This window comes from Chelonia mydas, chromosome 2, assembly GCF_015237465.2.
Source record: "Chelonia mydas isolate rCheMyd1 chromosome 2, rCheMyd1.pri.v2, whole genome shotgun sequence".
NCBI classification, from domain to species: Eukaryota; Metazoa; Chordata; order Testudines; family Cheloniidae; genus Chelonia; species Chelonia mydas.
The window spans coordinates 222751844-222775977 of record NC_057850.1 but is presented as its reverse complement, the minus strand read 5'-3'; the positions used below and the strand labels follow the sequence as shown (position 1 = coordinate 222775977).

The following is a 24134-nucleotide window of genomic DNA, read 5'->3' as shown; positions in this document are numbered from 1 at the left end:
TAAGAATCTGAAGTGCCTTCCAAAATCTGAGAGAGACAAGGTGTGGAGCATGCTTTCAGAAGTCTTAAAAGAGCAACACTCTGATGCAGAAACTACAGAACCCAGACCACCAAAAAAATAAAAATAAAAAAAATCAGTCTTCTGCTGGTGGCATCTGACTCAGATGATGAAAATCAACATGCATCAGTCCGCTCTGCTTTGGACTGTTATCGAGCAGAACCCGTCATCAGCCTCGATGCATATCTTCTGGAATGGTGGTTGAAGCATGAAGGAACATATGAATCTTTAGCGCATCTGGCACATAACTATCTTGTGATGTTGGTTGTAAAAGTGCCATGTGAACGCCTGTTCTCACTTTGAAGTGACATTGTAAACAAGAAGCGGGCAGCATTATCTCCTGCAAAAGTAACCAAACTTGTTTGTCTGAGCGATTGGCTGAAGTAGGACTGAGTGGACTTGTAGGCTCTAAAGTTTTACATTGTTTTATTTTTAAATGCAGTTGGGGGTTTTGGTACATAATTCAACATTTGTAAGTTCAACTTACATGATAAAGATATTGCACGACAGTACTTGTATTAAGTGAATTGAAATATACTATTTCTTTTGTTTTTTACAGTGCAAATACTTGTATTCAAAAATAAATATAAAGCGAGCACTGTACACTTTGTATTCTGTGTTGTAATTGAAATCAATATATTTGAAAATGTAGAAAACTTCCAAAAGTATTTAAATAAATGGTATTCTATTATCGTTTAACAGTGCAATTATCCGTGATGAATTTTTTAAATTGCTGGGCAGCCCTAATAAAAATATTAGGTGGTTCTTTGTACGATTAACAAAAATAAGTGCCAGCTTCTGCAAAAGCTGAGACTTAAAAAGAGGAAGGCTATAAATTGGCAGGATTTAAACTTCCCGTTCCTTTCTCTGGACTCTGTGAAGATCTGGAGGATGAAAAACAGAAAATTATAAAAAAAATGTAGAACCAAACTGAATATAGAAAGATGTGTTTGACGGACAGTTGCAAAATGAATGTGTGGTCTCAGGCCAGATTCTATTGGAAACCCCAGCAAGTAGAAAAGCTTTGTACATCTCCACCAGCACAAAGCAGCATATTAGGACACAGCAAAGCTAGGGCTCATTTTCTCAGTTCCCAGCTCTGTCCCTTATATGTGACATTCTGCAAACTACAGGCTATATTTTAGCCACTTGTAATGATACTTGCTTCAAAGGGGTTGTCAAGATTCCTTCCCCACTCTGAACTCTAGGGTACAGATGTGGGGATGTGCATGAAAACCCCCCTAAGCTTATTTTTACCAGCTTAGGTTAAAACTCCCCCAAGGTACAAACTATTTTACCTTTTGTCCCTGGACTTTATTGCTGTCACCACCAAGCGTCTAACAAATATATAACAGGGAAAGAGCCCACTTGGAAACGTCTTTCCCCCCAAAATCCCCCCAAGCCCTACACCCCCTTTCCTGGGGAAGGCTTGATGAAAATCCTCACCAATTTGCATAGGTGAACACAGACCCAAACCCTTGGATCTTAAGAACAAGGAAAAAGCAATCAGGTTCTTAAAAGAAGAATTTTAATTGAAGAAAAAGTAAAAGAATCACCTCTGTAAAATCAGGATGGTAAATACCTTACAGGGTAATCAGATTCAAAACATAGATAATCCCTCTAGGCTAAACCTTAAGGTACAAAAAGACACAAAAACAGGAATATACGTTCCATTCAGCACAACTTATTTTTATCAGCCATTTAAACAAAACAGAATCTAATGCATATCTAACTAGATTGCTTACTGACTTTTTACAGGAGTTCAGACCTGCATTCCTGCTCTGGTCCTGGCAAAAGCAACACACAGACAGAGCGAACCCTTTGTTCCGCCCCCCTCCAGCTTTGAAACTATCTTGTCTCCTCATTGGTCATTTTGGTCAGGTGCCAGCGAGGTTGTCTTAGCTTCTTAACCCTTTACAGGTGAAAGGGTTTTTCCTCTGGCGAGGAGGGATTTAAAGGTGTTTACCCTTCCCTTTGTATTTATGACAGGGGTGTTGGGAAGCTTAGTTAATGTTTGTAAAAGTGCATTGAGATCCGCACATAGAAGGGGCTAATTCTGTGCAAATACTATCATGGACTTCTCAAGCAAGTCTAGAGTACCTGCAGCGAGCTGATGGGCCTCGTCAAATCCTCAGCGTGGAATTCCAGGCCAGACACTGGAAAGGATGAGGAACATTTGATATTGCATTCTTTGCAGCCAACACATCACACTGCCCTCTAGTAATGGCCACCTTGGCACGTGGTCTATGCCAGTGTTTCTCAATGACCAGTCTGTTGACTGGCACCGGGCCCTGAGATCTCCCTAACACAGTTTAGGAAGGCAGCAAGCTAGTCCCCAGTATCAAAAAGGTTGAGAAACACTGTTCTATGCCACCAGCATCTCTGAGGGTAGCCCCATTGTGTTTTCTTCTCTACCAAGGATAAAGACACACATCCTATGGATGCAGTTTATGACACTTCATATATAGAATGTGGTTAACTCAGCTGAGGTTCCATATTTATGAAATCAGTGAGTGTTTACAGTGGTTTTAGATCAAGCCCACATTTACATAAATCATACCCTTTTTTTCCTGGCTACACAACCCCTATCATGCAGCACCTACAGAAAGGGATTCCTGCACTTTTTCTACTGAGCCAGAATTTCACCACAGTGATTGCCCAGCATGGAACCATCCCATCTGCCCTTTCTACCCCTCAACTTATTCTGCCTTTCCCAATTACACAGTATATCTGATACCATAATATGAATATTTTTTTTCTGCCACACTTACCTTGTATTCTGAAAATCTTCATCACAGAATACATGTTCTTAGTAAGTGTTACTGCATTCATGAGATTTTAAATTTTCCCATTGACACTCATGTACTCATTGTTTAAAATATGCACCTTACTTCCAGTTTGAATTTGCCTAGCTTCCAGTCAGGAGCATCTTCAATATTGGGACGTATGTAAAGTTAAACAGGTGAGCAAGTGTTGGCATGATCAAGGCCTATACGCTGAACATGTCCAACTTATGTTCTGTACAGTGTTGTGGAAACTTACAGCACTAAACGCATGTTTTAAAAAACACAACATAAGGTGCTATGTCTGCCAGCCAACCTGATAAATGTCTATATCCTTTTTAAAAATGTGAACTACATAAAAAATGTTCCTATTTACAAGGCATAATAAAAATGCAAAACCTTTACAAACTATCTTTTAATGCTTATTTTACAAAACTACAGCAAAAGGTAAAGCAATGTACACTTTGCTTTCAGCCATTCATCTCCAGAGGGATCCATTTTAATTCAAACATGATTGAAATTTCACAAAAGGAATAAACATTAGATTATATGACATTTCTTGAAGCTAAGACCTCAAGACCTATGAAGCGTTTTATTGTTTTCATATTACAAAAAGCAGAATGCAGAACTGAAAAAACAGCAAGCGTGGGCCTGATCTAGTGTTCTGGAAAGTCAGTCGAAAGAATCCCATTGACTTCAGTGGATCAAGCCCTATAAGAGAACATGTTGAGTAGCTGTTGTGAGGTCATCTGAACTGAAGTTGTACAACAAAAAAAGTCTCTTTTTATATGCTGAAGTGAAATACAATGACACCAGCATGGAGTGCTGGAACTCTGGAGCGAATGTGCAGGATTCCAATAGAACTAGACAATTGCTTTTCTGAGTGCTTTGAAGAGTCTGTAATGATTATTCTCACAATCAGCATGATGAGCTTGGCTCTTTTCATGGTTGATAAGGATGCAGGCGACATGTAGAGACAGTGGAATAGTTTTGAATGTTTTTCACATGGCTTGAGGTCATATTTGGTTCTTTTACGTGACTGCATTTATTAAATAGCCTCTCACAGAACTATTCTTCTACAAGTAGATCCAGAATCTCGCAAGACTATGGAAGGAATGTATGTAACACACAAATGCAGTCTCTGCAAAATGCACTACAATTTTAACCAGAGAAAACAGCTTTGTCTTAAGGGTTCAGGTAGTCCAGATGCATTAATTTTTATCAAAATCATTTTTATTTTGTGAATCAAAGCATGGCTTGTTCATTCTGCTCAATGTTGGCCACAAGATACTTTGAGTCACTAGTTGCAGGAACAGCATCTCTACTGCAATAAAGAGTGTTGTCAAAGCGGACATCTGTTGGTAGCTGACTGTGTCTTTTTTTGTATAAAAAATAGGTTGCAAGACCAGCTCCGACTAGAATGAGAAGGACAAGAATAACTACCATCCCACTTAAGTGGTGTGCAGGAACAGCTTCATCTGTTTTCAGTACTGTAAATGAATGCAAAGCAATTACTCAGGATCCTAAGGATTATGATGATATATATTAGGGTCTGACAATGGGTCTGATTTCCGAAAGTTCTGAGCGCCCATAACTCCAAGCCAATGTAAGCTGTGGAGAATCAACAGAAAATCAGGCCCAATGACCTTATTTTTGAAGGCAGAGGTTTATGGCTGCACGTCATTACAGTTTACAGATAACTTCTGTCGCGCTAGTCACAAAATATATCATACAGAGGTCCAGTCAAAACACAATTAAATACCTTAATTCAAAATGAAATTGAGTTTGAGGGGAGAGTGCTGCTTTTTAGTCAGGTTGGAGATATAATAATCACAATAATACGTTTCAAATAAACATCCACACAGCTGGGTATCAAATAGTAATTTTCTCAGAAAATAAAATAAATATTCAAAAAAGAACTAGATAGATTCATGGAAGACAGGTCCATCAATGGCTATTAGCCAGGATGGGCAGGGATGGTATCCCTAGCTTCTGTTTGCCAGAAGCTGGGAATGAGCGACAGGGAATGGATGACCTGTTCTGTTCATTCCCTCTGGGGCACCTGGCACCGGCCACTGTCGGAAGACAGGATACTGGGCTAGGACACTTGACCTTTGGTCTGACCCAGTATGGCCGTTCTTATGTTCTTAAATTTATAAGTTGATTTGGGTTTCTCTTTAATTTGCTTATAAGAAATCAGTCCTACCTTTATTGTCTGATGGCTTCTCAGTTGGTTCAACTTCAGTAACTTTCAAATTAAAAAAAAAAGATATTCATAGTCTTTAAGTCTCCATTTTACACCAGATTGTACAGTCACACAGAGTAAATAAATCCTGTATGAAGAATTACTATGTTGGGCACTCTGCATTTTAAAATAAAGTAAAATAATGGAGATGAAAAATATCTGACAACACCTTTAATTTAATCTAAATGAATCATCTACCCAAATCAAGCAAAACATTCCAGTTAAAAATTAGATCCAGGAAAAAAAATTATATTTGTTTTTTTTTTTCATAAAAAAATGTTACCAATTGATTTGGGATGATTTCACACCTTCAGAATGTCAAGCCTTCACGACATTTTGAGAAGCTGAAGATTTTTCACACTGAAGTATGGGGAAAACTGAAAATTCATATTTGCATTTTTAAGTCTAGGACGCCAAGATCAAGGGGGCAACAGAAAAACAGACTGGGTCACAATTCCCCTCTTCCTTCCATTGGGTCCTAGGCACATCCTCCCATCTACTTACCTCACAGTTACATACATCTTAGTATCCTTCCACTGCTGCTTCTCAGCAGTATCTCCTTCCTCCCTTTCAGCAGTAGCTCTGTCATTCTGGGTCCTCTCACCCCCGGTTAACTTCCGCTCAAGTTCTTCCCCTCACATCCCACCTGCAACTCCTCTGTTTTGGCTCCTCCTCCTCCCTAAACCCTTCTGGTTGTACCCTCTCCACCTCCCTACCAACAAAGCCTGGTTTGATTAGTGCCTGCTCTTCCAAGGCACTAAGGATAAGGGCGATAGGAGCCTGAGACTCCTGAGTTCCACTCCATCTCTATTAGCAATTGCCCTTAAATGGGAGTTTCAATGGGATTTCGATGGGAGTAGGATCAGAATATCTACCGCAAACACAGACAAGTACAGAATATGCAATGCAAAGGATTTTATAGCATAAATATTAGTCATTGTTAATAACCCATTGTACTGAGTATATCACTTACTCTTTGGTATTTTACAAATAAATCTTTTGTCAGCAGAGCAGAAATAGCTTCTCCAGCCCCCATCTGAGGCATCCATGTCAACACAATGTTCATGATAACCATCCGTAGGTTCTCTTTCTTTCCAGTTTACAAACTCTACTGCACTGTTGTCTCCCCATGTCCATTCTCCTAAAGTTAAAATGAAAAATACAGAACAACAAATGGCAGGTTAAGGATCACTCATTTCTAGAGATTAAAACAATATCATATGATTTCTATGGCACCTGTCACTGTTGTATCTGAGCAGTGAATTCATTAATTTATTAAATCAATACATTAACATTTTATAGGACTCAGTTTTGTCTCTCCTTCCAGGCAGACACAACTGAGAATGCCTTATGTCTGTAAGGTTTCACCTGGACACCGCTAGCTGCATTGTCCTAGAGGAGCGCAGCTGCCTCAGTAAACTGGGAATGGAATGGCCAGGCCCACTGAGCCTTGAAGACTAAGGGCTTGTCTACACTTGCGAGTTAGAGCACATTAAAGCAGCCCCAGGCACCCTAGTTCACTGCCCGTCCACACTGGCAAGGCATCTAGAGCGCTCCTGGTACTCCACCTTGGCGAGAAGATTAACGCTTGCTGCACCTTGGCTGAAACACCCGGGCGTCAGTGTGAACAAGGCGTTGCATTACTGCACTCTGATCAGCCTCTGGAAACATCCCATAATCCCCTTAAGTCAAGTGGCCACTCGTCTCATTGTTTTGAACTCGCCGCAGGAATGTGGATATGCCCTTTGAAAACTCCATTTCTAACAGCCGGCTGCTTATCTGCTCCGAGACGAAGCAAGCCATTCATGTGGAGTTCTGTGTGTGAGAGGGGCGGGGGTGGGGGGGTCTGCTGCTGTCTGAACTTACAAGACAGCATGCTGACATGGTCTCAGCTCCCCCAAAACCCACTCTCTCTCTCCCCCCACATACACACCACACACTCCACCCCAACCCACAAAAGCACTTTTCAAGTTTTCAGCAAATTAAAAACCAAAATAATTTCACTGAAAACTGATCTTTTTGCCAAAACTTGTGACTGAAAACTGAACAGTTCGATTCAGAAATGCTGTTGCAGTGCCTCATGGGAGCTGTAGTTCCAGTGCCTCGGACTCGGAAAGTCTAGTACCAGCAACTGTGCTGAAACCATCCAATGGGCCCAAAAGGTGTACATCGGTAAGGAGGCATGTTCCTGTCTATTTTCTGCACCACCCAGGATCAACCAGCCAGCAAGGAGCAGAATTCTCCCTTCACACTGCAGTGGAATTAATGGTATACTAAAGGCTGCTGTTATATATGCTCTCCGAGGCTTCTGAAGGTATTGCATCTAGCTCAAACGAAATACCAGCAAGAGCAGTGGCTGCTACAGAAACCTTCCTCGTATCCCCTCCCCGTAACAGGCTGTGGCTTCACAGGCACAAAACAGCATTACAATGCTAACCAATAAATACAGAAATATATTTCTTTAAAAGACTTTAGCAGACTTTTCAGAACTTCTTCTTGCTGAATAAATACTTAACACTATAAGATTTCTTCAGAAACTGAGGGGCTGTGAAGTTTGGTTAAATGTCAAGGGAATGAAAGAAAAGTGTGAAATGAAATAAATTGGATGAAATACTGTAGGCGTGTAATATTTTCTATTTCCAAGAGAGAGACGGGGATGTAAAACGTAGTCACCTTTCTGAATCATTTCTCCTTTTTGTGTACTATAACTGAAAAATATTAAACATTTGACATCAGATTTCCATCTTCTGTTTGAGTACTTATTTGTAAATAACTGAAAGCTAAATAATTACCATCCACATTCTTGTACATTCCTATCCAAAACTGTCTTGAGTCACTTGCAAATACATCCAAGTGGTGCAAGAGAAAATTCATTTCAACCCTATTTTCTATGGAAACCAAAGAGGCTCCTGCAAAACATAAATTAATAAACAAGCATAATTTAAGCATGTTTCACCATAGAAAATAATCTGCCCCTTGAAACAATCATGATGACATTTTCTTAACCCTTTTGATACATTTAAAATAGCCATAGACTGTAATTAATTTTTGTCACTGAAGTCCATCAGAGCTCCAGAAACAGATCAGTAACAGCCCTTGCATTTTGCTCTTTAGAGGTAAACATCCTTTTCTTTGAGCTGCTATGCTGGTTATCTCCAGGCAATACATATCTTATATTAGTTTTAGCACATTTGCCAAATATGCTGTATTTGTATGCTCCATTTTTGCAATTAACCCCAATCCTTCCCTGCTGTTTAGTGTACCGGAGACAACGCAATTAGAAAAATGCAGCTTTTTTTTTTAATATATATATATATTCCCTCTTGCACTGGGGATAAAAAAAAAAAAAACAAGAAAGAAGAGAGAAGCTGTTTTGGGAAATAAGAAATATCATCATACGCCAGTTAAGGGGATGATCTTATTACCACCATAGTCCCCGTTTCCTCAATACTGATATCCTGTTGTATTAATGTAGATGGAATAAGCGGGGCCTAAGAATCAAAGGTATTAACGTGATCTTGTCACTGTCCAACATTAAACAGAGCTAAACAAGGTCTAGTATATAGAGTCCTCAGACTCCTTAGTACCTTGGCAAACACATCATTAAAATATTTTAACCTTTTATTGAAGATACAGAAAACAAGAAGGGGAAAGGTTAAAGCATGCGAAATGTAAAGTATTAAGTAAGTCTTCCATTTTAACCATATCGCATGTTACCCTTCCCTCTAGGTGGAGAGAGTTTTTAAAAAGAACTGCTCTCCCCCATCATCTGACAGTCTCTTGGATGGTATTAAAAATGGTAATAACTTCTTTTTGGGGAAAAGAGAAAAAGTTAGTTGAAATGGGCGGGGCTCTTGTTAAAGTCTAATTCTGTTTCCTAGAAGACAAAACAAAAGGGTGAAGGAAAGAACAGCTAAAACAGAAAATACTGTTTATGTATCTGATGTTGATTCTCACTTGCAGCTTCACTACTGGAAAAACACAGGCATAACACATGGTCTTATCAGCCACTCTGAGACCTGGCAAACTTGTACCATTATTGGGCTGCCCAGAGCATTGCATTTGCATTTGCATGTTGCAAAATATGCAGTCTTTGCTGGCTAAGCCAGATCCTTATTAAGCAGAAGGAAAATGGAGAGAGATAGAAAAAGAAATAAGGTGGGGAAGGAAAAGGACACATGGGGGGTGGAGACACAGTGTCACATCTCAGGTCGTGGCTGGGATGTCGCTAAAGCTGGTAGAAGTGACCCAGTGTCATGTGGGTCCCTCTGTCTGACCTGGTCTGATGAAGGTCTCCCTCAGGATGTCAAAACTATAGTGGAGGCCTGATAACTCCAAGGATCCCAGGAGACGATGGGGGTGGCAGACATGATGGTAAAGTTTGCTCCTTCCCCTTCTCTAATCTTTCAGACAGCCAGCATAGTGGTAGCCAGCTTTTCCCAGAAAAGTTTCTTTTTGAGGACCACAAAAGGGAGCATTGGGTGGAATAGCCCATCCCCTTATTATTTTATCCACCAATTAGGCCTAATAACCAACATGCTAGTTTTGGTTAATTGATTTTCAGTCCCACATGTCTCTTAATTACCAGGCATCATCTCAACACAGTCCTAGAATTGTATCAGTAAGCCTTTTTGTTTGGACTAATTTAGTCTGTCTCCCTCTTGTACCCTTTCCCATTCGCATTTATTGTCATAGGTTGTTGTGATATTTTATAAACTTTTACTCACTTCTTACAGTTGAGCTCACAATTAGGGTAAATTTGTAGGCCCAATTATTACAAGAGATCAGCACTAGGTTCTTTTCCTTTTATGGTGGATTTGTCACACTAGGGTGCCAACATCTGTTTAAGAAGTATTAAACTGAGACCACCAACTCATTTTACAGAGTCCACATACAATCCTGGGTTGTGGCTAACAACAAAGTCTCCCCTTCTTGAAGTGCTCTGTTCATTAGGGCTTTAACAGAATAAAATATCAAGAACCTCTCTCATTTTGGCACAGACCAGGAACTTCTTTTACAGTCATTAAATTGAAACAAGTAAAAGGAAACCAAGAGGGTCCAAAACACGACTTCTTTTTCCCAGGTACTGGAGCAAGAGCCCCTGCAGACCTGCATCCTCACAGCTTCCTTCCTTTGGAAAGTCAGCGGATTAAACTCCTACTGCTAAGTTAATTGACAGGATACCAAATGCCACCTGATAAGTAAACAAAATCTCTTAATCCTTGTTGATCCTGGTTCCTCCTGATATAGGTTCAGGGTAGTGGCTTTTATTTCCAGGGACCAGGATACTGTTAGCCCATATGTGTTCCCTCCTCAAACTCCGAATGGCCAGTGCACCATGTCTCACCACCAAACAGTAATCACATAGCAACTAATTTCAGGTTTCAGAGTAGCAGTTGTGTTAGTCTGTATCCCCAAAAAGAAAAGGAGGACTTGTGGCACCTTAGAGACTAACAAATTTATTTGACCATAAGCTTTTGTGAGCTACAACTCACTTTATCGGATGCATGCAGTGGAAAATACAGTGGGGAGATTTTATATACACAGAGAACATGAAACAATGTAACGAGAGTGATCAGGTAAGGTGAGCTATTACCAGCAGGAGAGATGGAAGTGGATGTGTCACTACACAAAGTAAAACTATTTCCCCATGTTTATTCCCCCCCCCCACCGTTCCTCACACATTCTCATCAACTGCTAGAAATGGCCCACTTTGATTATCACTACAAAAGGTTTTTTTTCTCTCCTGCTGGTAATAGCTCACCTTACCTGATCACTCTCCTTAAAGTGTGTATGGTAACGCCCATTGTTTCATGTTCTCTGTGTATATAAAATCTCCCCACTCTATTTTCCACTGCATGCACCTGATGAAGTGAGCTGTAGCTCACGAAAGCTTATACTCAAATAAATTTGTTAGTCTCTAAGGTGCCACAAGTACTCCTTTTCTTTCAACGAATTTCATTCACTCTCAACCTTTGCCAGGTTCAGACCAGTGGCCTTGTGACAAGTGAGATTAGCCTTAGGCTGACTCACCACTCTGAGTATTTGGGAAGCATCCCCACATGGAGCAAATTAGGGAGATAATTATTAAGGACTGAATGATTAACCAATTAACAAGGTGGCTCCTCTCTTCAACTGAGGAAAGCTAAAAGGTAGATAGTACGAGGAGTAAGGTTGGGGTCAGAGGGATAAATACTGTTTTGTTTGACCCTGACCTTTACTGTAAAGTTTTCCAGTTTTTCATTCTGAAAGGGGGGAAAGGGCTTCCTTTAATTCCACTTTCCCCACCAACCTCTTTCCTTCTCACCCACTTCCCTACAGTGCCCCAGTTTTTCACTTAAAAATAAGCAGTGAGCCTACAGGAAACTGTTAGGTCCTAATTAAAGATGACACTCACCTAATCGAACACATTCCATGGAAGCCTGGGGCCAGCTTTCCCTCTCGGAGGCCTCAATGTAGTAACAGTGACCATGGAAGGGAATCCAAGATCTGCGTATGTCAGATGCAGGACATTTTCCAGGGAGTTGTGGAGGTTCAGTAGGGGCTACAACTGATAAGAAACCATGCTGTATGAAAGCAATAAAGGCTTCTCAGATATGTTACTGAAAACACATATATACTGTACCATAAGCAGCCACTACTAATTTGACCGTGATAGCATGAAAAAGAACCTCAGATATTCATGGTTCATGATTTGGGCCAGATTCTCTACTCTGCTATGGAGGTTTTACATTGGGGTAACTGCATTGACTTTAGCTGAGGCCTGGTCAATACAACACAGTTAGGTCTACACAAGGCAGCTCATGTTGGCCTAAGTATGTCAGTGTCTACAATACTACAGCCTTGTCCCACTGATGTAAGTGCCCTACTACACCAACATAATAACTCCAACTCCCCAAGAGGTGTAGGGCTTATGTCAGTGTAGTTAGAGTGACACAGCATCTGTGTAGACACTGTGTTACTTACATTGGCTGTTGAAGCCATGAAATTGACAAGAAAGCCAGACAGCTAGAGCCCAGCTGCACCCCACTCCTCTGGAGAGCTGGGTGGCTGGACCCCACTCCTGGCTGGAAGCCAGGATGAGAATGGAGCCCTCTCCCAGCTGGGAGCCACAGGCGGCTAGACCCTGATTCTGGGGGGGACCGAAAAGCCAGGGCAGCTGATACTAGACTTTCCAATAAATCTCCATTGATACTTCCTGTTGGATTGACAGATTTGTAGATGAGTAGAAAAGGCCTAATTCTGAAATTCTTGAGCATCCAAAACTCTTATTCATGTCAGAGTATTTGGATACGTAAGGGATGCAACAGTGGGTCCACAGCTTACAGGCTAAAAACAAAGTGGCATAATGCACCAATTAGAATATTTTTATTCTAGAATATATTATTTGTAGAATAAACTTTGAAAAATCTTTAGAATTCACTAGTTAGCGTCTGTCAAGCGCCAAGAAACTGTATCAATGACTATTTCCTTTATAGAAACCAATATTGGAGCAGAGTACACGTCAACGGTCACATTCATTATTTATATATACACAATAGAACCTCAGAGTTACGAATGCCTCAGGAATGGAGGTTGCTCGTAACTCTGAAATGTTCATAACTCTGAACAAAACGTTAGGGTTGTTCTTTCAAAAGTTTACAGCTGAACATGGACTTAATACAGCTTTGAAACTTTACTACACAGAAGAAAAATGTTGCCTTTATCTTAATTTAAATGAAACAAGCACAGAAACAGTTTCCTTATCTTGTCAAATCTTTTTTTAAAAACTTTCCCTCAATTTTTTTAGCAGTTTACATTTAACGCAGTACTTTGCTCTATTTGCCTTTTTTGGGGGGTGGGGGGTGGTCTCCGCTGCTACCTGATTGTGTACATCCAGTTCCAAATGAGGTGTGTGGTTAACTGGTCAGTTCATAACTCTGGTGTTCATAACTCTGAGGTTCTACTGTAGTCATAATCAAGACGTGAATGCATTTAAACTTGAAGCTCACTAATTAAAATTGCTAAATTCAGTTGCTTACCATCAGACCTTTTACAGACAGAGAAGTAATTTTCATCACAAGACCCTGTCTTCCAGGTCCCATCAACATCTAAATAAACACAGGCCGAGCTCCGTTTTGGCTCCTCACTGGCCCACTTAGAGTACTTGATTCTCCAGTTATCAGTCCATTTGTAAAAGCCACTAGTCTAAAAACAAAAGACAATTAAGATAATATTGCATCCAAAAACTGTCTTAAAAAAAAGACTATTAAGGTCACAAACTCATGCACTGAAATGTCAGAAATAAGTTTGTCTATAAAACCTTAATTCAGCCCCCTTGTGTGTATGCCTTATGACATGATCTTTAATTACATGATCACACACTATTTCTTTCCACAGGATGCCTGCTTCTTTCAGAGCACAGAATGGATGGTGCTCACTGAATGGGCAATTATTCAATATTAGATTTCATCCTCATTGTTCAGTATATGTCCCCAGGCCTTATTTATGGCACAGTACTCAAATCCTGCTTTGAAAACAGAATTATTCATTTCCTAATGAGCTTTTTTATGGTGCTCATCACTATAGTATCTGAGTGCTTCACAAACATTAATGAGGTGAAGTGATATTATTATTCCCATTTGACAGATCAGGAACTGTGCACAGAGATGTTAATGTCAAAAGTGTGCCCTAATTTTGAGTGGCCCATGACAGATGCATATGACCTGATTTTTCAGGTAACTTAACATTATAAAGCACTTTATATGTTCAGATCACAGATCCCATTGACTTCAGTTGCAGTTGTGAGTGCTCAGGACTTCTGCAAAATAGGCCCCAAATATCCCAAGTTGGGCACCCAGAAAACAGGCACATACAATAAAACCATGTCTACACTGGGATACTCAGGAAAGTTAAGGCAAATCAGCCAAAGGTGTGAAGTTAATGTGCATAAGTTAAAGCACATTAAACTCCCACTTGGCTGCTCAAAGGAGGATTAAGTTACAGTGAGCTAAGGTCACTTTACTCCTAAGTGAGAGCATCTACAGGGGGGTTTAATGCACTTTAACTTGCGCACATTGATTTCACACCTTTAGTTGATTTGCCTTAACCTCTGAGTATCCCCGTGTAAATATGGCCTTACTGACCACCTGTGAAAATGTTAATTTAGTGACTCGCCCAGCATTACTCAGGAACTCTGGGGCAGAGACAGAATCCATTTCTTCAAGGGAGTATTCTATTACCTAAACCATGAGACCATCCTTGCAACCATACTCCTTCCAATGTGTGCAACATATGTCTCAGTGGTCCTACAGACAACAGCCACAATCACTGCACAGCACCAAGTCATTCAATGAGCACTTTCCAGGCTGTGCACTGAATGAAGCAGGGACACTGTGGGAAAAAAATAGCTTGTGATCATATGATTAAAAACTATAGGATAACACATAGGTGCAAAGAGTCCAAATTAAGGTTGCACACAGAATATTCTTAACATTCATAGTTTTTTAAATGTACTTTCCTAGTTTTTTGTTTGTTTAAAGCAAACCGAAAAAACACAAATTCCACCATGTGGAACCATATTGACTCCCACTGGTCTTATAAGTAGGGCTAGAACCTTTGGCTCCACAGCACAGACCTCCGCTACTTGAGCTAACGAGTGACTTACAGCAGTAGTAGGTTGTTATCCTCTGTGTAGGCCAGCAATTGCAGGGAGAAGAGGCACACATTTGTCAGCCCATTTTGCCACAATTTGCTGACCACAGTGGAATGCTGAGGCTCAAGACTCTTGGGTAGTGGTCATAGACTTTCTGCCTCTGACCTCCCCAAGCCTGACCCCTTCTGCCCTGGGCCTCTCCAGCCTGCTCTTGGCCCCCCTTCCCCAGGCCTCTTGTTCCAGTTCTCCACCTTCCTGAACTCCTCATCCTAGTTTTTTTTTTTCAACCCCAGCACCCTTATCTCAATCTCCCCCACCCCCAGCCTCCCTTGGCTCCTTGTCCCCTGCCACAGCTTCTTGACCCAGCCTTGTTACCCCTGCCACAGCTTCTTGACCCAGTTCCAGTCCCTCATGTTTCCCCAGCTCCATTGCCCACCCTTTCCAACTCTTTGTCCCAGTCCGACACCCGCTCCCCACCCCAGTATCTTTGTCCCCCTCTCCCCAGGCTCAACTGCTCAGCCCTGTGCATTTCAGCCATGCTTCCTCCTACCCCTCCTGCTCACTGCCAAGCAAGGAGAGCACAAGAAAGGCCAACTCCCTGCTCATGGTTCCTCTGCCTGGTACGTCGGTGGCCCCTGATTGGCAGGCAAAGCATTGCAGGGAGACTCTTTGCTCTGGCCCTGCATGCATTGCTCTGTGGAGAAGGGATGGCCGCAGTGAGGGAATGGATCATGTCCACAGCAGATGGAATCTTTGTATAACTTAGCTGCCAAACTCTAACAAGTCTCTGCTGAGCATGCGTGAACTGAGATGTTCAGAGGCTAATAACTCAGCCAAATTTGGGCAGATTGTCATGGGGAGGGCAAGTAGCAGATCCTTGACCCCAGCCCCTGTCAGATTTAAACCCCTGCTTCCAAGTACAGAGGGACTAAAGCTTCCCAACAAAACAGTTGTGAGAACTAATTAAGAATGTAAGTAAACAGATGTGGTAGCACCGCAGCCCTAGCCACTGGAACAAACAAGGGCAGTGATAGAGCCTCTGCAGTAAATTCAGCCCAAAGAGTTCCAAAGCTCGAGTTCTATACTTCTGCAGGCATCTGGTGGAGAGAAGTCTGCTAAGGAGGATGCCTGAAGTTGCCCACGCCACTTGTAACCCACATTCTGCCAATAGTTTGGGGGTCCAGTGAAATGCAAAGTGGGTGGCATGGACTAGGAATGGTGTGATGCCCGGACAGCTAGGGGATAAGCTGATTTAATGCATCCCCTTGTCATTCTCCCTGGATTTTAAAATTGCTCCAATTCAGTGGAAATTCCAAAGGAAGGCAAGCAACAGTAACACTGCCTGCCCTTCCGCAGTATCAATCAGGCACCAGCTTCAGTGAATCAGGCCTTGAGGCTTTTGGGATCTTCAACCATTTTGCTAAATAATTTTTTTCAAAAGGAAAACACCCCTTTTTTCAAAAGGAAAACACCTGCTGTTTGTTTGTCCCTTCTCCCATTCCCAGGATTCCCCCTCTGCACCTATCCCCATGTTCTTTCATGGCTCCTCTCCCTCCCCCACCATTTTTATGGCTTCCACTCTCCTACTGGTCTCCTCACATTACTGTAAAAAGAAAAGGAGGACTTGTGGCACCTTAGAGACTAACAAATTTATTTGAGCATAAGCTTTCGTGAGCTACAGCTCACTTCATCAGATGCATTCAGTGGTTTTCCACTGCATCCGATGAAGTGAGCTGTAGCTCACAAAAGCTTATGCGCAAATAAATTTGTTAGTCTCTAAGGTGCCACAAGTCCTCCTTTTCTTTTTGTGAATACAGACTAACACGGCTGCTACTCTGAAACCTGTCACATTACTGTGTTTCCACAGATATATAATTCCACCCACAGTTTGTCTCCTCTTCACACACCCTTGTCTCTGTCTCCCCCATGCCCATTTCCATGGCTCCCACCATTCACTAGCTATAGCTTAAACTGCTTTTGAAGCATGCTAACAGGAACAGTGGGAGTTCTTTCACAATCACTGCTCAACTATGAGACAAAAGCAAGCACATCAAACAGAGCCCTTGGTAATAACTGCAGACAACACTTGAGTAAGGAATGTGGGAGGTCTGATTTGACAGAGCATCAGCATCATATTCACACTTATTTGATGTTCTTACCACATTGCTGTTAAGACCTATCCATACAGGCTGCCCGATTTTTAACACTTGTAGCCACAGGAATGACTGGCTGTACGGATCTAAAATACTGGCAAGTTCTGAGTATTCAGCCTTGCAGTTTTTTCGTGCTTCTTCCCAGTTCATTCTGGAACTGATGAGTGAATAGCCACTGTTACCATAAAGGGTAAAGCCTGAGACTGGAACTGTTGTTTGGGGATTATATAATTTAGGGTCTGTAGTAAAACAAAACAAACACACACACACACACGGAAAGGACATTTTGTAGTACATGGACTTACTGTTCCACTGAACAACAAATGTCTGCAGTATTCAAACACTTAAGAGTGATAGCACTAACAGACATTAAGACTGGATGCACATCCCAGCCATGACTTCAGTGACAAAAAACATGACTCGGAGTTCTTTTATAAAAAGCCATGGTCCTTGTTGCTCTGGCTGGCCACTACTGAGCCAGACTCTCCCATGGATTTATACTCATTTGGCTCCCTATGCACTGGATTGTGATTAGTTTTAATGCAGCTGTATTTATTAAGTGGAAACACAATCTTCCCACCGACTAACCATGCCCTTGGGAGATCAGCAGAGCCAATACACCCCACCAACAGCAAATGGGCAGAGAGGGGATGGGAAGGGGGGATATAATCCAGGCAAGGCTTCAAAATCTGGGGCCCGAACACTATCCCTCTACCTCCCCCACACCTCCTTCACCCTGCCCTCCAAATTAATCCACAAACCACCATCCTCTCTCCCCCCTAACGTCAGTCAACAGACTCCAAGCAGCCACCCCTACTGTCTCTGAGCACTAAACACTTTAAAAAATTCCTTCTCCTCCTAATCCAACCCTTTCAAAACAACCTCGTTCCACATCACCCTATCTAATCATTCCATCCAAAGCAATTCATGCTCTCCTCATGGTTCTGGTGGGTTGTAGCAGGGGGGCTCTTACAAAGCTTCCCTTTGGGCCGCTCGTCATTGTGAGGAGGGGTCCCAGGTCAGACCAGGCTGCAGGAGAAACAGCTCTGGCCCTTGGTGCTCTCCCATTCTTGTATCTATGTAAGAGCAGGGTGCTGCATGGCATATGCTGGCTTTTCTTTAGGCCAGGCTACTACATGTATTAGAGATCAGTGTACATGTTTGTTTTGTTAAAATGTTAACACATAAGGCTGTGAAACTCATTTCATGTAAACAGAAAAGGAGTACTTGTGGCACCTTAGAGACCAACAAATTTATTTGAGCATAAGCTTTCGTGAGCTACAGCTCACTTCATTGGATGCATTCCTTTGCATCTGATGAAGTGAGCTGTAGCTCACGAAAGCTTATGCTCAAATAAATTTGTTAGTCTCTAAGGTGCCACAAGTACTCCTTTTCTTTTTGCAAATACAGACTAACACGGCTGCTACTCTGAAACCTGTAATTTCATGTAGAGGCCAAAGGTGATGTGCTGCATGTGGAAAGTCAGCATTTAAACCATAAAGACAATCTAAAAATCACAGTCAAGTTTTTAATGCAATTAACTTGGAAGCTTGGTGAGAAAGAGCTCACCAGCGTTCCTCTGGCATATGTAGCTTTTGTTCGTTTGGCAGTCTGCATCTTTCCATTTCCCTGCTTCCACAATAGGGTCCTTTATCATAACAACACAATCATCCTGGGGGAAAATGATACATAAATGAGTAAGAATAAATAAACAGCAAACAAGAAACAATCCTCTTCCTTCTGGATCTGCAGACCCAGATATCTTGCGTAGTTTAATCACCTATGTATCTGTCTGTCACTATTTATATACACTCTGGTCCACATTAACTAATCATCTGTTGAATTGCTTCACATTTCAATAGAACTGATATTGTGTTGTTGTGATGGCATTTCCAAATCACGTCTTCTCCCATGGGGCAGCCCTTTAAAACCAACTTCTCTATTGTTCAGGGTGCTGTTGTGACCACTCACCCCCTTCTCCTCAGATCACTTATCTGCTATATGTTTTTATTGTTAAAAGGAGACATACTTAGTCAAGATAATAAAGTAAGAGCACAACAAATGGAACTACAGCCATTATTCCACATTAGCCATTTCATTTATTATTGAATCACACCCAGTTATGTTTTATTATTAAAATAAGTTGACATAATGCTGGGGAAAATTTCAAAGGAATGTTTAGTGGTTAGTGTGTGGGGGGGAAAGATGAAAACAAGAGGCACAGATTCCTCTTCGTTTGAGGATTTTATTCATACAATTGTATTTCGTGATAACTTAAGCACGAGTGCATATCTGCATCTGATATTTATATATACACACCATCCTCTTAATTTTATTATTCATTCTAAAAATCCTTTACAAGGTTCCAAAGTTACACAGTTATTGTCAGACCATCTTGTAACCTTTACCCATGTGAATTCCCTGACTAGTCTCAGTGAAGTCAATGAGTAAGGTTTGCAGAATATGAGTAAGGTTTGAGTAAGGTTTGCAGAATATGGATTTTATTCTATCCAATTGTTTGGATTCATATTGTATCATAGAGAAAAGCTAAAACTGAAGTTTAAATAAAACCCCAGCTTGACATTTACTATCTACAAATACTTTATTTCTAGTAAAGCACCAACCAAATATACTTCTGGGCTTTTGCAAAGAAATATTTGAAAATGAACCTCCAAAAACATGGTCCTACTGTAAGCTGACATAGCTATCCCTTTCTGCTAGTAAAAGAGCTCAAACTCTACAGCATGACCATTCTACTCTCAACAGCAAGAAGTTAACGGAAATAAGCCTACATAAGAAATAAACTGTGCAAGTTATATATGGTTTGATTGACCTTATCAAATGTATGATGGTTTAATGATCATTTGCAATCCACATTTACCTGACTGCGATAATGTGGGAAACCTTTGGCCCAGTTTGTATAGTAGACACCACTTCCATCTGTCCATAGGAATGTGTACTCAGAATTTACATCATTCAGTCCAATCCAGGTATCAGTTGAGGCATCCCTGAAGTGGGTGATGAGAAAGGCTGAAGGAAAACAAACATTTTTACAGCATGGAGACACCAGAATATCCAGAGCTAGAATCATAATTATAAAATATAAACAAGATTGTTTTAATGGATTTATCACTTTAGACCAGCAACTTCACAGTTGAGATGGTTTCCATGGCAGTTAAAACAGAAATTGGGCGTGTCTAGCTATCATTTTCCCTAAGCCTGATTCTGCAACATTTAATCAATTTGAATGGTGCTTATGCATGTGCACAGTCTGATTTCACGTGGTTTGGATTTAAAAAAAAAAATCATAGGACAAACTTCAAGTGTCAAATTTTAGCATTACAGCACTTGCAACACTAGTCTATCTGCTATTAATTCTTCCAAGGCTGGGACTTTAAAAAAGGTGACTTAGGAAAGCCACTAATGCATGCACACAAATGTTATCATCAAAATCACATTTTTCTCATCTCTCTTAAGTGTCCATTAATTATTAGTTTTAAGCAAAAGTAGCAGGCTCTATTGTAAAAATTGAAGCTTTGCATCTTTAACTTGCATATTAGGGGGACAAGCTGATGTCTCATCTAATACCAAAAAGCCTATACATTGCACCTTGCACTTCTTCGCTTAGTATGGAAGCCAGGTTTCCTTCCAAATTTATACAAGCCGTTCGTGCAGCATGCCACGTCAATCTCTCTTTTTCACTGGAGCCGAATATTTTGAAACACTGAAAGAGAAAAGTATTAATTTGATGTCATTTCGCATCAAAAACATTTGAAATTAACAAGATCAATTTTGTGTGCTGTACAGGAGGTCAGACTAGATGATCTAATGGACCCTTCTGGTCTTAAAAATCTATGAATCTACAGAAAGAAAATATACATAAGTAACATAAAAGCTCCTTTCCTTTAGCATCCAGTGAAAAATTTAACTGATTAGTGGTTAGGAGAACAGAATATGGCTGTAAGATAACAACATAAGCATATAATAAAAGAGGAGGAAAACCTTTTATCTTATCAATTAAAGGACTAAAGATAAAGAAATACTCTCTGGCCTGTTAAAAATGGTGAGGGAAATATACATATTAGAAGTGAAATAACAAAAGAATTTGCTCCTGGCTATAACTAACCCTCCTCAGCCAATGGGAATATTCCAGTGCAAAGTGTGGGGAGAGGAGAAGGGTAAAAGCACTATGAAAGAAAATAATTTCCCATTCTTGCAGCTGCAGTATGGAAGAATCTGACCTGAACATTTTAAGTAAAGGTTTGTTTTTTCTTTTCACTTTTTGTATTTCTTCCATCATCCTTTTTCAACCAATGGTAAAAGTGTAACTATTTGTACCCCAGGTGCATTTTTCTGACAGGGAACGTGGATGATACATTTTGAATGAGTCATTGAACGGTAACCTGTCAAATATCCCTCTGCGCAGTCTCTGTTCATTTGAGCATTTCAGACCATAACGTACTGGGTAGTAAGAGTAAGTTCTTCCTACAGTGCTGATACCTTTGTATTCAAAGAACTGTTAGTTGGTATAAATGCGACTTTGACTTTGCTAGGATGATACAGCTGCACCACCACTAGAAGGCAATGTTCTCACATGCTGCTGCTGCTAACACCTTGCAGGTGATCGTTCACCACAGTGAACTCTGTACAGTTCCACTGTCTCCTGGATGATCTACTGGTACCAGCATCTTAGAGAACAAGGCAAGGGGGAGTGAATATAAAGTTGCACTACATTTGTCTCACAGTGGAGATACAAAAAGTACCTGCACCGATATCTGCTTTTTGTGCATCAGTGAACAATTCCAAATCAATTGACACCCATTAAATTCTGCAATTCTGAATACATCCTTTTGGGAAAGAGAGGGAGCGTTGTACAGATTTATGGATTTTTTTCCTTCTAATTCACTCTAGCTAAGAAGCAGCTTTACATTCTCTGTTCATGCTGACAGCTGGCACTTTTGCTCACTGAACATGTATCAAAGCAAGTATAAATTACAGACAAAACAGCACACATTTGGTTAGCTATACAATCTTTTTAAAATTAAGCATTTGCAAAGCAATTGCAGGATTGGGGCCTAAGCCATTTAAAACCTATAGTAACTCACAAACTCATTTCTTAGATGATTTCAGTATGGATATAACGTCACCAGAATGGCCTGATCAGACAATCAGAATACAACTTTGGATAATCTAAACCCATACTACAATAATAAAAGACAAAAATTTAATTTTTCGTTCAGTTCCTTTTGCAAATAAAATATATGGAAGATGTTTGCTACTGTACCTTGTTATTAAACAAAAGCCAGTTTTGAGGGCATCCCCCTAGAGGTGCAGGTGATGTGGGAGCAATGGTTGAATGAGTAGTACTATTGAGCCTTTCACAGATGAAGCGTTTTGGAGCGCCACAGTTCAGATCATTCCACATACCTGGAACATATTAAATATGGAAAGTAAATTACTGGACGAGATGAAGACTGGAATGAAAATCTACCCCTTCTTATGCTAATTACAGTATAGAAAGTACAGTTCGTTGGCTTTTTCCCCCTGCGACGTTTAGGGTCCAGACACCTTAGGGGGAGAACAGGGGATATGAATCTCAAAGAATAAACAATTGAATCAGCTGGTTGTATACAATGTTATTGTGCTATAAAAATACATCAAGGAAGGTCTTTTATGAAAACTCGTAATATTCTGAACTTGATTGTCACTATTAGATATGTATACAAGTTATGGTTATGAATGTATGCATATTGGGGGAGAGAGAGAGAGAAAATTGTAATTGTAACTTTGGTGCAACTTCACCTCCACCTCACCACAGAGCAGTGAAACAATCAGACAGGGAGGGGCAGATGAGAGTATTCCAAGTACCTAACACTGTACAACCCAGGAAAAGGCAAATGGTGGGCCACTAAAGTTAACGGGAAAACGCTGAAACGGCTTGAAACTGAAAAGAAAACGCCAGTCTTGGAAAACTAAGAAAGGAAGGAATTTCTCCTACTCTGAATCACCATAATCTGAGAGAAAATTTTAAAAAAAATGCTAACTATATAAGAAGGGAAGGGATTTGAAGGGAAAGGCATCCAGAAACTGAGGAGCAACCTTTAAGTGAGAAGCTGTATGTGAAATGCTGGATCCACTTTTTGACAGGCAGCATGCTGGGAAACTTTTCAAAGGCAAAAGGTAACTTGGACTAGAAAAGGGAATTTATCTAATTAGAAAGTGTAGTGCCTGCGGTTGCATCTTTATGTGTATTTTCTGTGTAACTGTATGTGTTTGCTTCCTCTTACTCATTCATCTTTGAAACTGTGATTTTTCTATTAAATACATGTTTGTTTATGTTTCTCCCAAGTAAGTCTCTGTTGTACAAAATGTCTGGAGTGCGTGTATGAAAGTGAACTGATAATGGGGGAGGGCTGTTTTTCACACCTTCAGGGGTGATGAACCAAAAGGGAAAAGTCCAAGTGTCTGGTAGTTAAAAACTCAGGAAGGACAGATTTGGGAAGACTCAGGACCAGTAGGGCTGTTGGTGACACCATGCAAGGAGTGACAAGGCCGGTGGAAGCCAGGGTGAGACCTTTACACTTGAGGACTGGCTACTGGTTTCAGGGCCCTGAGCCATAGTAGCATGGTATTAAGGCTCCTAATTCACAAGGCAGGGTGGTGAGAGAGCCACTTACTGATCTGGGTGGTCCCCAATGTCACAGCTCCCAGAAAAATTTTGTTGAAAAAGAATGATTGTTTTCATAATTTCCATGGAAAATTTCAAGTGTTTGTCAAAAAACCCTAAATGCATAATATTTCATCTGAACACCTACCCATTCTCCTTTATAGGCCAGGCTTCCTGGTCAGACTACATCTCTTGATGAGAAGGGAAAGTGCATCATGACAATTGCATGGCCCAGGTGGATCAGTAGAGACGAAGTCTGGCTGGGGGCACCGCCCATAGAGGAGAATAAGGATGTGAAGCTCCCAAACTACAACTCTCAGGTGGCACCTCAGTAACATTCAGAATAAAAATATGTTGATTTTCAGACAACCCCCCTACCCCCCGCTTTTTTTTGAGTGTTCACTTTTTGATGAAAAATCCAAATTTTCTATGAAAAGAGACCCTTTTTGCAAAAAATGTTGTGTAATTGAAACCCCAATTTTCCACTGAAAAACAATTTTCAAGGAAAATTTTTGACTAGCCCTAACAGAAAGATGTTAAAGGGTCTCCATGTATGACATACAACTGGATTAAAGGCAATCTTCATAAACAGGAG

General features: G+C 40.7%; 1 protein-coding gene across 2 annotated transcripts in view; it reads right to left on the bottom strand.

Annotated features, from left to right (window-relative positions):
- Window positions 1–3240: 3240 nt before the first annotated feature.
- LOC102933320 (macrophage mannose receptor 1) overlaps window positions 3241–24134 on the bottom strand; it is a 55392-nt gene continuing 34498 nt past the window's right edge. Inside the window, exons 20-30 of one of the 2 annotated variants that reach the window (XM_037890798.2) lie at window positions 22157–22299; window positions 20482–20596; window positions 19754–19902; window positions 18442–18544; window positions 16879–17111; window positions 13107–13272; window positions 11483–11635; window positions 7878–7994; window positions 6059–6226; window positions 5047–5088; window positions 3241–4330 (exon numbers count right to left, since the gene is read on the bottom strand). In XM_037890798.2, the coding sequence (XP_037746726.1) occupies window positions 4086–4330; window positions 5047–5088; window positions 6059–6226; window positions 7878–7994; window positions 11483–11635; window positions 13107–13272; window positions 16879–17111; window positions 18442–18544; window positions 19754–19902; window positions 20482–20596; window positions 22157–22299 (1634 nt within the window). In that variant the 3' untranslated portion in view covers window positions 3241–4085. Of the gene's footprint in view, window positions 4331–5046; window positions 5089–6058; window positions 6227–7877; window positions 7995–11482; window positions 11652–13106; window positions 13273–16878; window positions 17112–18441; window positions 18545–19753; window positions 19903–20481; window positions 20597–22156; window positions 22300–24134 lie in introns of those variants that run through there. The other variant, XM_043541278.1, reaches the window with a different exon arrangement.